At 38.3% G+C, this 12,755-nt stretch overlaps 1 protein-coding gene and 1 long non-coding RNA gene across 3 annotated transcripts in view; one reads left to right on the forward strand and one right to left on the reverse strand.

Annotated features, from left to right (window-relative positions):
- NLRC4 (NLR family CARD domain containing 4) overlaps positions 1 to 12,755 on the reverse strand; it is a 49,463-nt gene that overhangs the window by 17,630 nt on the left and 19,078 nt on the right. The window contains exons 5-8 of the mRNA XM_006080583.4: positions 4,003 to 4,095; positions 3,684 to 3,854; positions 889 to 981; positions 67 to 234 (exon numbers count right to left, since the gene is read on the reverse strand). Of these exons, the coding sequence (XP_006080645.2) occupies positions 67 to 234; positions 889 to 981; positions 3,684 to 3,854; positions 4,003 to 4,095 (525 nt within the window). The remainder of the gene's footprint in view (positions 1 to 66; positions 235 to 888; positions 982 to 3,683; positions 3,855 to 4,002; positions 4,096 to 12,755) is intronic.
- Positions 1 to 12,755, forward strand: part of LOC123328419 — a 34,967-nt gene that overhangs the window by 15,513 nt on the left and 6,699 nt on the right. The window contains exon 3 of one of the 2 annotated variants that reach the window (XR_006543233.2): positions 102 to 2,351. The exons of the other annotated variant lie outside the window; for it this stretch is intronic. This is a non-coding gene — a long non-coding RNA (uncharacterized LOC123328419). Of the gene's footprint in view, positions 1 to 101; positions 2,352 to 12,755 lie in introns of those variants that run through there. 2 annotated transcript variants of the gene reach the window in all.

The raw sequence follows: 12,755 nt of genomic DNA on the forward strand, positions 1-12,755 counted from the left end.
AACAAGCCAGTTGAAGAACTTTGTGAGGGTTAACTTGCTTTCTCTCAGCTCTGTATGTATACCTACCTAGAATTCTAATCTCTGCATCTGTGAGTCTCCAGTTTTTCAGCCCAAGCTTGACGAGCTGTGGGACCCTCTCCAGTTGCTCCAACAGTCTGGCCGGACTGACTCGTACATCACCACACCAGGGCAGCATCAGAACGGTTAGCTGTTCTAAGATGTGCAGCCTGTCAACTTGAAGAACCAGGGAGCAGTTTCAGAAATTGGATCCATCTCAAAATTGATAAAGGATGAAGGGATGTGAGAGAAGGAATGACGATTATCTCTGAAGCCTGCTCAGTGCGCAACAAGAATGTACTTGTTTTTTGTTAATATTTTTATGGGAAGTGTTCAAAAATATACAAAAATATATAAAACTATATGTACTAATATGCCAACTTTCAACAAAAACCAAATCATGGATAATCTTGCTTCATTGTCATCAAACTCCTTCCCTTCTATATTATTTTGAAACAAATCTCAGACAGTAAGTACCAGGTTGTTTTATTTTAACATAATCACAGAATTGTTATCACAGCTTAAAAATCTTATCACTAACTTCTTAAGCAAAATTGCCTTGAATGTCACTCTCAGATACTAGCTCCCTGGAAGGAGGCAAGCAAGTGGGAATCTCAGGTGCAATGATATGGAAGAACTAATAACTCAAAAACCATTGGCCTGTATTCTTCAAGAGTAGTTTAAAAAAGGGCTACATTGACTTATGTAATGACTTTCACTTTCACTGAGGTCCACCTGGTAAGGCATATGTGGATAAACGAAACTGCAGGAGTCAGGCTCTGCTTTTCTGACCTTTTGAGTATTTGGTTTTGGCTAAATTGTCATTCTTACTTAGTTGCTGAAGAGCTTCTTTTCCATCCTTTTCCAGATGATTTTCAGATAAATCAAGAATGCTCAGTCTGGCCAGGTTATGAAGATTCTGAGCTGGAAAAAAGAAATTTCAATCCAAAACAAGACTTTCAGGGAACTATAAGTGCATTTTAAAATATCCTTAGAAGAATTCTGAGTCCTTGTTTTCTTTGTTGGCAGCATACAAAACATTATTTCACTGGATTAATATAATTATTCCAAAAAAGTCTCTGGAAAGATTTAACCCCCAGTTGCCACAACTATGATTGATGCACATATATTTCCTGGTCCTAAGTTCTGACTAAAAAACTTCAATTCACCATAAGCCTAATGCAGCCTGGAAGACAGTTTTTATGTCATTTTAGTAAAGTCACTCTGCTTTTCTAGGCTTCAGCAGCTTCATCTTTAGAATGAGGAAGTTGAAATGGATAAACTATTGAGGTTGCTTACAATTCTAAATACCCTATCATGCAGGAGAAACAAAGGAACAAAAACCAGATAAGATGAGCTGTTCTTTGTGTACTCAGTTTAGATAATTTTGTTAATATCATAGGTGTGATGCTAATAATAAAAACTTAGAAATTAAAAAAGACAGATGAGAAAAACAAAATAAATAGCAAAATGGCAGCTGGAAATCTCTTCATATAAATAATTATATTAACGGGATTAAACATTCCAATTAAAGACAAAGATGAATACAACTAGATTTTCTTTTTTAAAGCAAGACCCAACTCCATGCTATCTATAGGAGATGTATTTTAATAACAAAAATACAAATATATTGAGGTTAAAATTTTGGGAAACTATATTACATGTAAACATTAATCATAAATGCCATTGTTAGGCGGTTAGAATAGGAAAAAGGAGTCCAAAATGGCAGTGGCTAAAAGACAAAGAAAGGGGAAAGCCCATGAAAAAGGAACAAAGGAAAATTTTGAGGACTGGAGTGAGAACCTCAGGTGAAACAAACACACCCGCTTCCTGGCTAGCCCTAATTTGCATATGGCAGGCTCAGAAGGTAGGAGACAAAAACGTAAAAAAGAGGGAGTCAAAACAGGTGGGGCCTCTCCACTGGGGTCAGCCCGCCTTCACGCCTCGAGGGTGTACTATCCTTTGTTTGCTGAATACAACTCTGAGCTGTAACACTGGTCCACTATTTCAAATCTTTGTTGCGGCAAGACACAACTGACGAAATTACACTCTCCTGACACTATCATTCTAGTGAGGAACTGCTTAATTCCTTTCTTCATTTTCAGATATTTATCATGGTTGTTTAATTTAGTTGAAGTTTTTCCTATCAAGACTGATTGGAAATATCCCCGTTAGAAATTAGTCAGTTTTTTAATGAATACATACTCTTGTTATAATATTAGCTATTATTATTTTTAATCAATCGTATGAACCCTTTTCTTAGAGTAAAGTATCTTCTGTGATTTGGTTTCAAATACAAAGCCTGGGACTTCCCTGGTGGCTCAGTGGTAAAGAATCTGCCTGCCCATGCAAGACACATGGATTCCATCCCTGGTCCAGGTTGATTCCACATGCCACAGAACTACTAAGCCCGTGCACGACAGCTACTGAGCCTGTGCTCTAGGGCCTTGGAGCCACAACTACTGAAGCCTGTGTTCCCCAGAGCCTGTGCTCCTCAACAAGAGAAGCCACTTCAGTAAGAAAGCAACTAGAAAGTAGCCCCTACTCATGGCAAATAGAGAAAAGCCCAAGCAGCAACAAAGACCCAACAGAGCCTAAATAAATAAATAATTTTTTAAAACCTGCAGAGCTCCTCTTAAAAAGGGTACAGCTAGTATTTTCAGTTCTAAACCTGTCTCTCCCCAGGGCAAGTGAAGAAGTAAAGGAGTGTGCTCATCATTCTTATGCTTTTCATTGTTTGTCTGGCCTTTTCTAATCCCTAGGTATCTCTAACTTTTGGTTTACATTGGTGTATACATAATTTTCTTAGGAAAGTTTACAGATTCTTAGCAGTTGTTTATTCTGTTTTTTAAAGGGCTAGACCATCTTTCCCCCAAAATCCTAAATTTAAAAAAAACATCTAAATTGACCATATCTAGTTTATCCAGAAATATGCAAAAGTTTCTCCATACTTGGTATATACACCCTTTAGGAACTCAAGACTCAGCTCTTATATTGATGCATGTTACCTCCATCTTAACCAGGCAATAGGTAAGAATTAGGACAGAGAACATTTAAGAAAATCCTTCTCTCTCTGCTTCTCAATCACTTATTTATCCATTCAATCAAAATTTTATTAAGCAGTTATTATATAACAGAATGTGCCAAGTTTCAATCACTCATTTCTTATTTTCTTCCTCTTTACCCTCTCTTGGGCTTCCCTGGTGGCTCAGCTGATAAAGAATCCACCAGCAGTACGGGAGACCTGGGTTCAATTCCTGGGTTGGGGAGATCCTCTAGGGAACAGCTACCCACTCCAGTATTCTGGCCTGGAGAATTCCACGGACTATATAGTTCATGGGGTCTCAAAGAGTAGGACACAACTGAGTGACTTTCACTTTCACTTACCCTCTCTTAAAATGACATCTTCAATTTTCCCAAAATTCTCTCCTATTATTCATCCATAATAAATTTTCATTCCAATCACAGAGATCATAAAAATAGGTTAGATATTACCTAGAAGTCTTTATTATCTTTTCTAATTTCTCTAAAGACTAAATTTCCATTTGAGAGATTTAGCATGCCTTGGTATAAACATATCACATATTTTCTTACACTGTTTTCATTCAGTTATAGGCAGCAGTTACCTAGGGTTTTCACAGCATTTCCTGACAGGCAGCAGGAGACTAATTGAATTTCTTTAAGGTCACAGGGTTCAGCTGATAGAGACTTGACTATGTAATCCATTCCTTCCCCTATATCAGACAAGTGGGTCAAACGAAGTAAGCACATCTTTTTCAGATTTGTCAGACCTTCAGCTGCAAACCAATGGAAAGGAAATGCATTAGGACACCAAGTACATAAAGGCCTTCTTGCATTGTATAAACACAGTCAGTGTCAGAGTCTTAACCGTTCTTATTGTTAAACTTATATTAATAAAAATATTAGAGAAAACAAAAATCTGACCTAGTTTTAAAGCATCTTCCTCATTCATCTTAATATTATCCAGTATGAGCTTCATAAGATTCTTCAAATTACCTAAATTGTCAGTCAGACCACCTGCCAAAAGAAAAGGGATTGGTATTCAGCTGTCATTTACTAGATTTCTGTGACCAATCAAAAGAATTTAGTTCTACCATGGACAAGAAATGTTCATGAAATTGAAACACAAATATATAATTTTTGGTCAGAGATAGAAGCATGTCTTCCCAATATAATGGAATTACACTGGAAAGGTAATTGGGAAATCTCCAAACAGGTGGAAATTAAACAACACACTTCTATACAAGCATCAAATAAGTCTCAAGGAAAATTGGATAATATTTTGAAAAAAAATTTAAAAAAACTAAAATATATCAAAATCACAGATTAACAGTCGCTTAAAGGGAGATTTAGAGCATTGAATACTTATATTAGAAATAAGGAAAATTTTCAAATCAGTAACCTAAGCTTGCTTAAGAAACTAGACAGAGAAGAGCAACATAAACCCAATGGAAGAAGAAGCAATGCAATAATAAAGAGCAGAAATCAATAAAAAATTGCAAACATAAACAATAGGGGAAAATCAATGTAAATTAAAAGCTGTATCCATGAAAATATCAATAAATTTGATAAATTTCTAGCAAGACTGATAAATAAAAAATGAAGAAAAACAAATTACGAAGATCAGAAATGGAAAGGAAGATAACAATACAGAAATCACAGATGTTAAAAGAACAAAGAAAAATATGCATAAATTTGACAACACAGATGTGTGTGTTTTAGTCGCTCAGTCGTGTCTGACTCTTGTGACCTCATGGACTGTAGCCCATCAGGCTCTTCTGTCCATAGGACTTTTATAGATAAAACTACACAATTTCTTTTTTTTTAATTAATTAATTTATTTTAATTGGAGGATAATTTCTTTACAATATTGAGGTAATTTTTGCCATACATCAATATGAATCACCCATGGGTGCACATGTGTCTCCCTGTCCTGAACCTGCCTCCTGCCTCCCTCCCCACCTCACCCCAGAGCACCAACTTTGAGTACCCTGCTTCATACATCAACCTTGCACTGAAAACTACACAATTTCTTGAAAGCCCCAAGCTATTAAATTCATCCAACATTACATAAATAACCTGAATAGTCCTATGTAACTAAGGACATTGAATTTGTAGTTTAAAATTTTCTCAAAAAAGAAAGCTTCAAGCACAGATAATTTAACTTGCAAATTCTACCAAACATTCAAAGAAGAAATAACATCAATTCTACACAATAACTATCAGGAAACAGAAACACAGGCAACACTTCCCAACTCATTTTATGAAGCTACCATTAACCAATGTGTAACTCAGACCAAGAAAATAAAACAAAAGAAAACTTTGAAGCAGTATCACTCATGAACATAGAAGCCAAAATTCTCAACAAAATATTACCAAGGAGTCCAGTCATGCATAAAAAGAATATTATACTACCACCAAGTGAGCTTCATACAGGAGTGCAGGATTGTTTTGATATTTGAAAATCAATCCATGTAATTCACTATATTAACAGTCTAGAGAAGAAAAATGAAATGATCATATAAATTGACACAGCAAAAATGTTTGTCATAATCTGATAACTGTTTATGAGAAAAACTCTCAGCCACCTAGGAATAGAAGGAAACTTCCTCAACCTAACAAAAGGCATCTTAAAAAAAAAACAAAAAATGGCAATTAATGAATGTCATACTTAATAGTGAAAGTCTGAATGCTTTCTCCCTAAGATCAGAAACAAGGGAGGATGTTCACTTTCATCTCTTCTGTTCAACACTATGTACTGCAAGTCATAATGCAATAAGGCAAGACAATGAAATAAAAAGTATACAAATTGGAATGGAAGAAATAAAGATATTCTTTTTGGAGGGGACATGAAATAAGTTTATCATAGATACAGAGTACAATATCAACACACAAAAAAATCAATTGTATTTCTGCTGCAGGGTAGCGGGGTGCTGACTGGGGCAGTGCGAGCATGGGAACTTTGAAGGAGGTCCCCATTATCTTCAATACCTCCAGCATAGTTTGGTCTCAGGTCAAACAACAGGGAGGGAACACAGCCCTGCCCATCAACAGAAAATTGGATTAAACATTTACTGAGCATGGTCCCGCCTACCATAACAAAACCCAGTTTCTCCCACAGTCAGTCTCTCCCATCAGGAAGCTTCCATAAGCCTCTTATCCTTATCTGTCAGAAGGCAGACAGAATGAAAACCAAAATCACAGAAAACTAATCAAACTGATCCCATGGACCACTACTACTGCTACTGCTAAGTCACTTCAGGCGTGTCCGACTCTGTGCGACCCCACAGACAGCACCCCACCGGGATTCTCCAGGCAAAAGCACTGGAGTGGGTTGCCATTTCCTTCTCCAGTGTGTGAAAGTGAAGTTGTTCAGTCATGTCCGACCCTCAGCGACCCCATGGACTGCAGCCTTCCAGGCTCCTCCATCCATGGGATTTTCCAGGCAAGAGTACTGGAGTGGGGTGCCATTGCCTTCTCCAATTGTCTAACTCAGTGAAACTATGAGCCATGCTGTATAGGGCCACCCAATATGGATGGGTCATGGTGGAGAGTTCTGACAAAACATGGTCCACTGGAGAAGGGAATGGCAAGCCACCGGTACTCTTACCTTGACAACTCCATGAACAGTATGAAAAGGCAAAAAGATAGAACTCCACAGGTCGGTAGGTGCACAAAATGCTACTGGAGGAGTGGAGAAATAACTCCAGAAAGAATGAAGAGACAAAGCCAAAGCAAAAACAACCCCCAGCAGTGGATGTGACTGGTGATGGAAGTCAAGTCTGATACTGTAAAGAGCAATATTGCATAGGTACCTAGAATGTTAAGTCCATGAATCAGGGTAAATTGGAAGTGTTCAAACAGGAGATGGCAAGAGTGAACATCGACATTTCAGGAATCAGTGAACTAAAATGGACTGGAATGGGCAAATTTAACTCAGATGACCATTATATCTACTACTGTGGGCAAGAATCCCTTAGAAGAAATGGAGTAGCCCTCATAGTCAACAAAAGAGTCTAAAATGCAGTTCTTGGGTGCAATCTCAAAAATGACAGAATGATTTCTGTTCATTTCCAAGGCAAACCATTCAATATCACAGTGATCTAAGTCTATGTTTCAACCAGTAACCCTGAAGAAGCTGAAGTTGTGGTTCTATGAAGACCTGCAAGACCTTCTAGAACTAACACCCAAAAAAGATGTCCTTTTCATTTTAGGGGACTGGAATGCAAAAGTAGGAAGTCAAGAGATACCTGGAATAACAGGCAAATTTGGCCTTGGAGTACAAAATGAAGCCAGGCAAAGGCTAACAGAGTTTTGCCAAGAGAATGCGCTGGTCATAGCAAACACCATCTTCTAACAACACAAGAGAAGACCCTACACATGGACATCACCAGATGGTCAATACCTAAATCAGATTGATTATATTCTTTGCAGCCAAAGATGGAGAAGCTCTATACAGTCAGCAGAAATGAGACTAGGAGCTGACTGTGGCTCAGATCATGAACTCCTTATTGCCAAATTCAGACTTAAGTGAATAAAGTAGGGAAAACCAGTAGACCATTCAGGTATGGCCTCAATCAAATCCCTTACAATTATACAGGGGCAGTAACAGATTCAAGAGATTACATCTGATAGAGTGCCTGAAGAACTATGGATAGAGGTTCGTGGCATTGTACAGGAGGCAGTGATCAAGACCATCCCCAAGAAAAAGAAATGAAAAAAGGCAAAATGGTTGTCTGAGGAGGCCTTACAAATAGTTGAGAAAATAAGAGAAGCTAATGGCAAAGGAGAAAAGGAAAGAGATACCCATTTGAATGGAGAGTTCCAAGGAATAGCAAGGAGAGATAAGACAGCCTCCTCAGTGATCAAGGCAAAGAAATAGAGGAAAACAACAGAATGGGAAAGACTAGAGATTTCTTCAAGAAGATTAGAGATAGCAAGGGGACCATTTCATGCAAAGATGGGCACGATAAAGGACAGAAATGGTATGGACCTAACAGAAGCAGAAGATATTAAGAAGCAGTGGCAACAACACATAGAAGAACTATACAAAAAAAGATCTTCATGACCCAGATAACCACGATGGTGTGATCACTCACCTAGAGCCAGACATCCTGAAGTGCGAAGTCAAGTGGGCCTTAGAAAGTATCACTAGGAACAAAGCTAGTGGAGGTGATGGAATTCCAGTGGAGCTCTTTCAAAGCCTAAAAGATGATGCTGTGAAAGTGCTGCACTCAATATGCTAGCAAATTTGGAAAACTCAGCAGTGGCCACAGGACTGGAAAAGATCAGTTTAAAGGCAATGCCAAAGAATGCTCAAACTACCGCACAATTGCAAGCATCTCACACGCTAGTAAAGTAATGCTCAAAATTCTCCAAGCCAGGCGTCAGCAGAATGTGAACCGTGAACTTCCAGATGTTCAAGTGGATTTAGAAAAGGCTGAGGAACCAGAGATCAAACTGCCAACATCCATTGGATCATTGAAAAAGCAAGAGAGTTCCAGAAAAACATCTACTTCTGTTTTATTGACTATGTCAAAGCCTTTAGCTGTGTGAATCACAATAAACTGAAAAATTCTGAAAGAGATGGGAATACCAGACCACCTTACCTGCCTCCTGAGAAATCTGTATGCAGATCAAGAAGCAATAGTTGGAACTGGACATGGAACAACAGACTGGTTCCAAACTGGGAAAGGAGTATGTCAAGGCTGTATATTGTCACCCTGTTTATTTAACTTATATGCAGAGTACATCATGTGAAATGCCGGACTGGATGAAGCACAAGCTGGAATCAAGATGCCAGGAGAAATATCAATAACCTCAGATATGCACATGATACCATCCTTATGGCAGAAAGCAAAGAACTAAAGAGCCTCTTAATGAAAGTGAAAGAGGAGAGTGAAAGTGTTGGCTTAAAACTCAACATTCAGAAAACTAAGATCATGGCATCTGGTCCCATCACTTCATGGCAAATGGATGGGGAAACAGTGGGAACAGTGACAGACTTTATTTTTGGGGGGTCCAAAAATCACTGCCAATTGTGACTGTAGCCATGAAATTAAAAGATGCTTGCTCCTTGGAAGAAAAGCTATGACCAACCTAGACAGCATATTAAAAAGCAGAGACATTACTTTGCCAACAAGGGTCCATCTAGTCAAAGCTATGGTTTTTCCAGTAGTCATGTATGGATATGAGAGTTGGACTATAAAGAAAGCTGAGTGCTGAAGAATTGATGCTTTTGAACTGTGGTGTTGGAGAAGACTCTTGAAAGTCCCTTGGACTGCAAGGAGATCAAACCAGTCAGTCCTAAAGGAAATTAGTCCAGAATATTCCTTGGAAGGACTGATGCTGAAACAGAAGCTTCCATACCTTGGCCACCTGATGTGAAGAACTGACTCATTTGAAAAGACCCTGATGCTGGAAAAGATTGAAAGTAGGAGGAGAAGAGGATGATAGGGGATGAGATGGTTGGACGGCATCACTGACTCAATGGGCATGAGTTTGAGCAGGCTCTGGGAGTTGGTGTTGGACAGGGAAGCCTGGTGTGCTACAGTCCATGGGGTGGCAGATAGTCGAACACAACTGAATGACTGAACTGAACTGAATTTCTGTAGTAGCAATAAATAATTGGTAACCAGATTTTTTTTTTTTTGGTAACCAGATTTTTTAAAAATATTTATTTATTTATATTTGGCTTCACCAGGTCTTAGTTGCAGCACAGGGGATCTTGATCTTCATTGCAGCCTGCAGACTCCTAGTTGTGGCACTTGGAATCTAGTTCCATGACCTGGAATTGAACCCAGGCCCCCTGCATTGGGAGCAAGGAGTCTTAGCCACTGGACCACCAGGGAAATCCCATTAACCAGATTTTTTTAAATACCATTTACAATAGCTCCAAAAGAATGTAAAAGGTATAAATCTAATAAAACATATACAGGATCAACATGATGAAAAATTCAAAATAATGAAAAAAATTTAAGAAAAATCTAAATAAATGGAAAGAGAAACCATGGTCATAGGTTGAAATATCCAACATAAAAATTATGTCAGTTCTCTATAAATTAGTCTATGCATGTGTGTGCCAAGTTACTTCAGTCATATCTGACTCTTCATGAAGCTATGGACTGTAGCCCTCCAAGCTTCTCTGTCCATGGAATTCTCCAGGTAAGAAGACTAAAGTGGGTTCCATGCCCTCCTCCAGGGGGTCTTCTGGACCCAAGGATTGAACCAGTGTCTCACATCTCCTGCATTGATAGGCATGTTCTTTACCACTTGCCCCACCTGGAAAGCCACAAATTAGTGTATGCTGCTGCTGCTAAGTTGCTTCAGTCGTGTCAGCCCACCAGGCTCCGCCATCCCCGGGATTCTCCAGGCTGGAGTGGGTTGCTGTTTCCCTCCCCAGTGCATGAAAGTGAAAAGTGAAAGTGAAGTCGCTTAGTCATGTCCAACTCTTAGCGACCCCATGGACTGCAGCCTACCAGGCTCCTCCGTCCATGGGGTTTTCCAGGCAAGAGTACTGGAGTGGGTTGCCATTGCCTTCTCCGAAATTAGTCTATAGATCAATGTAATTCCAACCAAGATTTCAGGAAGAATTTTTGATGATATAAATGTGATTCTTCGGAATTCACTGCCAGTCTAGTGGTTAGAACTCTATGTTTTCACTACCAAGGGCTCAGATTCAGTCCCTGGTTGAGGAACTAAGATCCCACAGGCTACGTGCCCTAGCCAAAAAAAAAGTGATTCTAAAATTTATATGGAAGAACAAAGGAACTGGAATATTTTGTAATTTTTTAGAACAAGGAAAATCAATTTGGAGAAATAATACTATCCAATTTTATGACTTACTATAAAGCAGAAGTTACTAAGACAATGGAGTATTGACAAGAAATAGGCATGGGTATTGGCAAATGAAAGATCAATGGAAAATAGTATTCAAAATTATACCCATACAACTATAGCCAAATAATTTGGGCAAGGATAAAAAGGTTATTCAAACATGAAAGAACTGTTATTTCAATAAACAGAATAACTGGATATCCATAGGGAAGAAAAATGAACTTTGATCTAAACTTAACACTTTACACAAATGTTAACTCAAAGTGCATCACAGATCTAAATGTAAAACGTAAAACTTTGAAAGAAAATATGGAAAAAATCATGTTGACCTGGGGTTATACAAAGAGTTCTTAGACATGACACCCAAAGCGTGATTCACAAAGAGAAAAAGTGGACGGCAATAAAACTTTTGTCCTATGAAAGACACTGTTAAAGAATGAAAAGACTACAGATTGGGAGAAAATATTTTCAAATCACTTATCTGACAAAGGACTTATATCCAGAATGTATTAAAAAAACACTTAAAACTCAACACTAAGAAAACAAATTAACCCAATTAAGAATGGGGAAAAACTTGAACAGACATTTCACTAAGTTGGCAAATAAGCGCATGAAAAATTTTCAACTTTTATCAGCCAACTCTGATGAGACAACATTATGCATAGAGTTCTAGTTTCTCCATATCCTCAGCAGCACTTGGTATTATTGTTTCCTTTTTTATTATTATTATAAAATGAAAAAAAGAGACAAATAGCAAGAATACTAAGTGCTAGTGAGAATGCAGAACAACTAAAATTCTCAGGTATTGCTATTGAAAATGTAAAAGGTACACAGTGGAAAATAGCTGGGAAGTTTCTTCAAAAGTTAAACAAGCACTTGTCATATGGTTCAGCAGTTCCAGCACTAAATATTTACCCAAGTGAATTGAAAACGTATTTTTACATAAAAATTTGCATAGTAATGTTTATAGTAGCTTTACTTATAATTGCCCAAGCAGAAAATAACCTACATGCCCTTCAGTAGTGACTAGGTCCTAGCTGTAAGAAAAAATAAGTGCTGATTACAAACTCAAACGTCAGAGAGGGTGAGAGAGATGATGTTATTACAAGAAGTAGAACAGGTGACCTCTGTGTCTTACTGGAGATTATGTGTCTTGTCCAAAGAGCATAGGATCAGATCATGAAGCTCTAGCCAGTTGTTACCAAGCGCAGTTGTCAAGTCTGCAAGTTTCAAGAGAAATGAGAATCTTGTATTTTCATATGACATCTCCCAACTTCAAAATGGTGACCGCTCCTTCAAGGAAAAGAATCATTGTGAGGGGAGAGGGGAAGGAAGGAGGCTTTTCATTATAGGTTATTTTATAATTTGGACCATGTGAACACCTTACTCAAAAAAAATGTAAAATATTAAGAACAAAATATTGGCCAACATTAAAAAAGAAATTTTTAATAATACGTAGATCAAATTCAGCCTGTAAGTGACCTAGTTTGCCAAATTGGCACAAGAGAATTGCCATCAAGAGGAGACGGTAAGCCTTCTAGCACAGAAGGTAGATTAATAGTCTGAGTAACTATCCAGAACCTCATAGAAGGGACTCTTGCATTGAGTAGAAGGTTGCAAAGCTTATCCCCTACATGGTGACAAGTGAGGCAGAGCAAAAGGGAAATCATTTGCGGATGAAAACCAATCTTAGATTACAGGCACATAAAGCAAGGTTCCTGTCGACCCATAACTACACAGAACTCAGCAGCCCCTGCTCTGGTCAACAGGAGGGATCTACACAGGTGTGGCTGGTCTACACAGGTAAGGGTCTACACAGGTAACCCTCACCCTTAGTGTTA

The sequence above is a fragment of the Bubalus bubalis genome, chromosome 12, assembly GCF_019923935.1.
Source record: "Bubalus bubalis isolate 160015118507 breed Murrah chromosome 12, NDDB_SH_1, whole genome shotgun sequence".
In the NCBI taxonomy this organism is placed as follows: domain Eukaryota; kingdom Metazoa; phylum Chordata; class Mammalia; order Artiodactyla; family Bovidae; genus Bubalus; species Bubalus bubalis.